This window comes from Orycteropus afer, unplaced genomic scaffold (assembly GCF_000298275.1).
Source record: "Orycteropus afer afer isolate SDZICR_OR568_19922 unplaced genomic scaffold, OryAfe1.0 scaffold00108, whole genome shotgun sequence".
Classification (NCBI taxonomy): Eukaryota; Metazoa; Chordata; class Mammalia; order Tubulidentata; family Orycteropodidae; genus Orycteropus; species Orycteropus afer.
In genome coordinates, this window is record NW_006921695.1 from 949431 (window position 1) to 954511 (window position 5081).

At 40.4% G+C, this 5081-nt stretch overlaps 1 protein-coding gene across 1 annotated transcript in view; it reads right to left on the minus strand.

Annotated features, from left to right (window-relative positions):
- Positions 1–4844, minus strand: part of ATP5PF (ATP synthase peripheral stalk subunit F6) — a 9539-nt gene extending 4695 nt beyond the window's left edge. Inside the window, exon 1 of the mRNA XM_007943491.1 lies at positions 4681–4844. Within this exon, the coding sequence (XP_007941682.1) occupies positions 4681–4844 (164 nt within the window). The remainder of the gene's footprint in view (positions 1–4680) is intronic.
- Positions 4845–5081: the final 237 nt, after the last annotated feature.

Here is a 5081-nt window from a genome sequence, read left to right on the forward strand (position 1 = left end):
AGATTTCACCATGGAGTTGATTACCAGTCTCATCATGGGGAATACTACATCCAGCTGCCCAGCCACTCAACCAGGCCCAGCCAAGTTGACACACAAACTGAACTACCACAGCAACCAAGTGCTTAACCATTGTACCACCAGGGCTCCATCCAATGAGTATTAGGCTAATTTACTGAATAATTTAGTCTCTGTAACACTCTATGATATGTTTGTTGTTGTTATGTGCCGTCGCGTCAGACCTGACTCATAGCAACGCCTCCTTGGGTTTCCGAGGCAGTATCACTACAGAAGTAGAATGCCCAACCTTTCTTCTGAGGAGTGGCTGGTGGGTTTGAACTGCCAGCCTTCTGGTTAGCAGTCAAGTGCCTTAGGCACTATGCTACCAGAGCTACTGATATTCTATGACATAGGCACTGTTATTATCATCCCCATTTTATACAGGAAGAAACTGAGACAGAGTTTAAATAATCTGTCCAAGGTCAAAGAGCTAGTAACTCCACACAGCTGGACTCCAGCCCAGAGTGCATGCTCAGGACACTTCTCTAGGCTATGTTTTTTGTACGAATGTCTGAATACCAAAAACTCTTTAAATTCAGATTACACCTAAAGGATTCACTTTTCAATTGATAGGCTTTTAAGGACAAAGTACAAATAACATCAGCATTAAGAGTCTACAACCTCTGGACAGAAGGCATTCAAACTTTCTGGCAAGTCCTACACAATTGCTTAGTCTTCCACATCTTTGGCAGTTTCCAGATACCAAGACCATTAAACTTCAATAACAAAAACATGCTGCTGTTATTGTTGTATGCTATCGAGTCAATCCTGACTCATACAGAGCATGTATGACAGAGCTGTAATGCCCCACAGGGCTTTCTTAGGCTGTAATCTTTACTGGAGCAGACTGCCAGGTTTTTTTTCCTGCGAGGTGGCTGGTAGTTCAAACTGTCAAACTTTTAGTCAGCAGTGCAACGTTTAACCAATAAACCACCAGATATTATAGTTTCAACCTGTTTACAACTCAGTGTATTACTTTTTGTACACAAAGATAGGAAGTCAAAGAATGGGGTCTGGAGTTCAGATGGATCTGGCTTAAGATCTCAGTTACTCTACTTACTGAATAATGTAATTTTAGGGAAATTCTTTTTCTTTTTTTTTTCACAGATTCTTCATTTTATTTTATTTTATTTTTATTTATTGTGATTTGGGTGAAGATTTACAGAGCAAATTCACTTTCCATACAGCAGTTCACATATACTTTGTCTCATGTCATTGAGCACAATTTACCACAATGCAACAGCTCCCCTCCCACTTCCTCCCCATAGTTACCTCTTCCCAGTGACCAACCCTCCATACTCCCCTGCGCCCTGAGCTGTCTCCCTGTGCATAAGCAGCCCTTCCATCTCCCATGATTGTTCTCTCCAGGGCGTGTGTCTACTTGAGGTAAATGTTTAACTCACATGCCTGTACTTTGTTTGGCTGGAAACCACAGGTGTGGGTTCAATTCCAGACCTGAAGGGCAGCTAGGGGCCATAATATCAGTGGTTCCACCAGGCTCTATTGGACCAGCAAACCTGGTCCTCACCCTTTTTTTTTTTTTTTTTTCAATTTTAGGGAAATTCTAACTAACCTTCCAGCCTTGGTTTTCTCATATGCAAAACTGGGTAACACCTACAGTTTCACAATGTCTATACAGGACATGGTACCTTAATATGTTTTAATACTTTGTGGTAGTTAAGTTTGTGTGTCAACTTGGCTGGACCTGGTTGAGTGGCTGGGCAGCTGGATGTAGGATGTAGTATTCCCTATGATGAGACTGGTAATCAGCTCTATGGTGGAATCTACTGCGAGCAGCTGAGTAGCTGCCTTAGGGCTGTGGTCTGCTTCCCGTATATAAGGAGAAGCTGTGGGGAACAGTCTCTAACTTATGGCACGCTTGAACCCTGCATGTAGCCAAGTCATTCATTGTTCAGCAGCCTGCCATGCTCTGCTGATTTTGGGACTTTCAACAGACTTGAATTAATGGCCTGTCACGTGGTTTGCTAATATTGGGACTGTGCCTTGTAACTTGTTGACCTTGGATTTGTCAGCCTCAGCAGCCAGCAGCTGAGTGAAGAAAAACTTCCAGCTTCAGTGAGCTGGGAGAAGGACGCAGAGCTGAAGGCCAAGGTTGAAGAGCTTTCACCCAGCCCCTAGAGCCTGTCACTTTGAACTTGGACTTACAGCCTCCAAATTTTAACAATAAACTCCTGTTTGTTAAACCATCCCATTTGTGGTATATTCCTGGCAGAGTGGCAATAGGTAACCAGAATATCCCTCCACTATTTCTGCTCATTTTGGCAATGCCATCACCTTTTTCTTACTCAGTCTCAAAAGTCTCATTTTCTTTGATTGCTCCTCGCTCCTCTCCTCTCCACCTCTCCAACAAGTCACCAAGACTAGTTCTTAGTCCCTCAATGTCTCAACTCTGTCACTTTTTACAAATGCATATCACATAATATCTTATTTGCCCAATCTACAATAAAGGGCTTTCATTCCTTGTTCTAACCCCATTCTATCCTTACTGCTCACTATATTCTTCAAACTCTACATGCCAGGGAAATATAACTACACAACTTCCCAAACATATTTTATGCTTTCTAGTTTTCATGTCTTTGCACATGACATTCTTTTCTCCTAAAAGATATATTCCTTGTACTCTTGTTTATCTGTCCAACCTCTACGTACTCTGTATAATTTATAGGTATGCATTGCTTAATGTCCATGATACATTCTGTGAAATAGGACATTATGTGATTTGGACGTTGTACAAGTATCATATTAAAACTTCATGGAAACTCACTTCCAGTTGGTCCTTGTTGCCACTATGATGGAACTGCTGGCAGTCTGGAGGACTGAGAGGGCAGCAGTGGGAATAGAGCAAGAGGAAGCAAGTGAAGAAGGAGCAGAGTATGCCCAGACCTGCCTGGTGTTCTGCCTACCTGAGCAGCAGAAGCAGCCTAGGCCCATCAGTCCCTGCCACTGGACAAAGCTCATGTGCAGAGCTATGTCCTCTGCCTCATCTACCTGTATCCCACTTGTGGTCTTGTGGTCCAAGAGTCTGGGTTTGGGGTCTTTAAAGCATCAGCAGGAGATTATTAACAAAAGAAGGCTGTTTTTCCTTTTAAAAAAAAAAAAAAATCAAAGACTTTATGTGACCAGAGGTACATGCACTTGGATATTAAGTGACACATACTTGCATTTTATCTTTGCTGTTATTGTTGAGAATATGCACAGGGCAACCAATTCAACAATTTCCATATGCACAATTTAGTGACACTGATGACATTCTTTGAGTTGTGCAACCACTCTCACCCTCCTTTACACCAACAGGTCTTAACCTGAGATAGACCTCTGGGCATGGGTGTCTACTGATGATCTTCTGGGGTTTTGGAACTCTTTCATGCTATAAGCAAAATTATATGAGTAAATTCACACAAAATCAGGAATACAATCTATAAGTATACATGAGAAAACCAAGAAGGATGAATGACTCCAAATACTTCCTTCAAAGCTGAGATAAAGTATTCACTATTCATAGAAACCTATAAAAATACCTCTGGCTAGAAAGCATTCCTTCCTGTTAACTCCCAAGCACTGAAAGTATCAATATCTTAGCATCTAACCCATTTTTGTTGTTGTTAATCAGCAACTGACAAGTCTGCTTCTGACTCATAGTGACCCACATACAAGAAAACAAAATGCTGTCTAGTCTGCTCTATCTTCATAATGGGATGCAGACTGCACTACTGTGATAGGGTTTTCATCGGCCAAGTTTTCAAAAGAAGATTACCAGATTTTTCTTCCTAGTCCATCTTAGTTTGGAAGCTCTCTTGAAACCTACTGTTCAGCATTATAGCAACATGCAAGCCAACACAGACAGCTGAGTGGTGGCTGCACATGAGGTACACTGGCTGGGTCTCCCACACAGAAGGCAAGAATTTGATCACTCAATCCCCAGTGCCCCCTAACCCATTTTACTTTATAGTTACTTGCTTATAAGCTTTCTATCACAATTAGAGGGTACAAATAATGATGAAGTCTATTTCTTTGTGACTTACCACATTAACAGACCACTGCCATGTACACAATAGACAGCTAAATGAAAAAAAAATGGAATAGCCTGTTGTTACCACTTACTCCTAAGATTTGAAGGCTGACCTCATGATGGCTAAGGTCACAAACCATCTGTAAAACTGTGAGTTCAGTAATTACATTATTCCTGGACTTGCTATACTACTCCAAAGCCTTTTGTCCTCTGGCATTCCCAGAGATCCACAACTATAAAAATAGCATTAAAGAAAAAATGCTGCATTTATACATTTTCCCAAATCATGATGTCATAGAGAAGCACTGCGAGCTAGAATACTTTAATTATATACTTTTCCCCAATTATTTTTATAACCTCAAGCTAATCAGTGCCTAAGATACTTAGTTTTCTCAAATACAGTTAGTTGCTAGATGATTTCTAAGATCCTACATACATCTATAAACTGACTAGTTCATAATAAATGGCATTAAAACCATGTCTGAAAGCTCTCAGATACTTTCAAACATCAAGCAATTTTTTTAATTACCATTTTGAAAGTTACATCCATTAAATATTTATATTTACACCATGGTTGATATCTGTCTACTTACTGTCGCTTAGATCTGTATTCTCTAATCTTGTCCAGGAAAAGTTTCTGTATAGGATCAAGTTCCTTATTAAATGCCACTGCTGTAACACCAAAGTTCCTCCGCAAATGGACTGACAGTGCTGACCGAATGACAGAGGAAAACCTGAAGAGCCTCTGGAGAATCATGGTGAATCTGTTACTGAAAACAAGCACCAGAGTATTAATATACTTTAAAATATCCATGTACATATAACTATAAAAACACTTACAAATATATTGTATAGTGGGAATTTGCTGCAGAACCAAATCATACCAGAACTCAGTCTAGAGACAGTGGAACACAGGAAACAGTTACTGACCATAGTTACCTTTTCCCATGGCTGTTTAATTTTTTTTGCTTCTTAACCAAAAGGCTATGGGGAC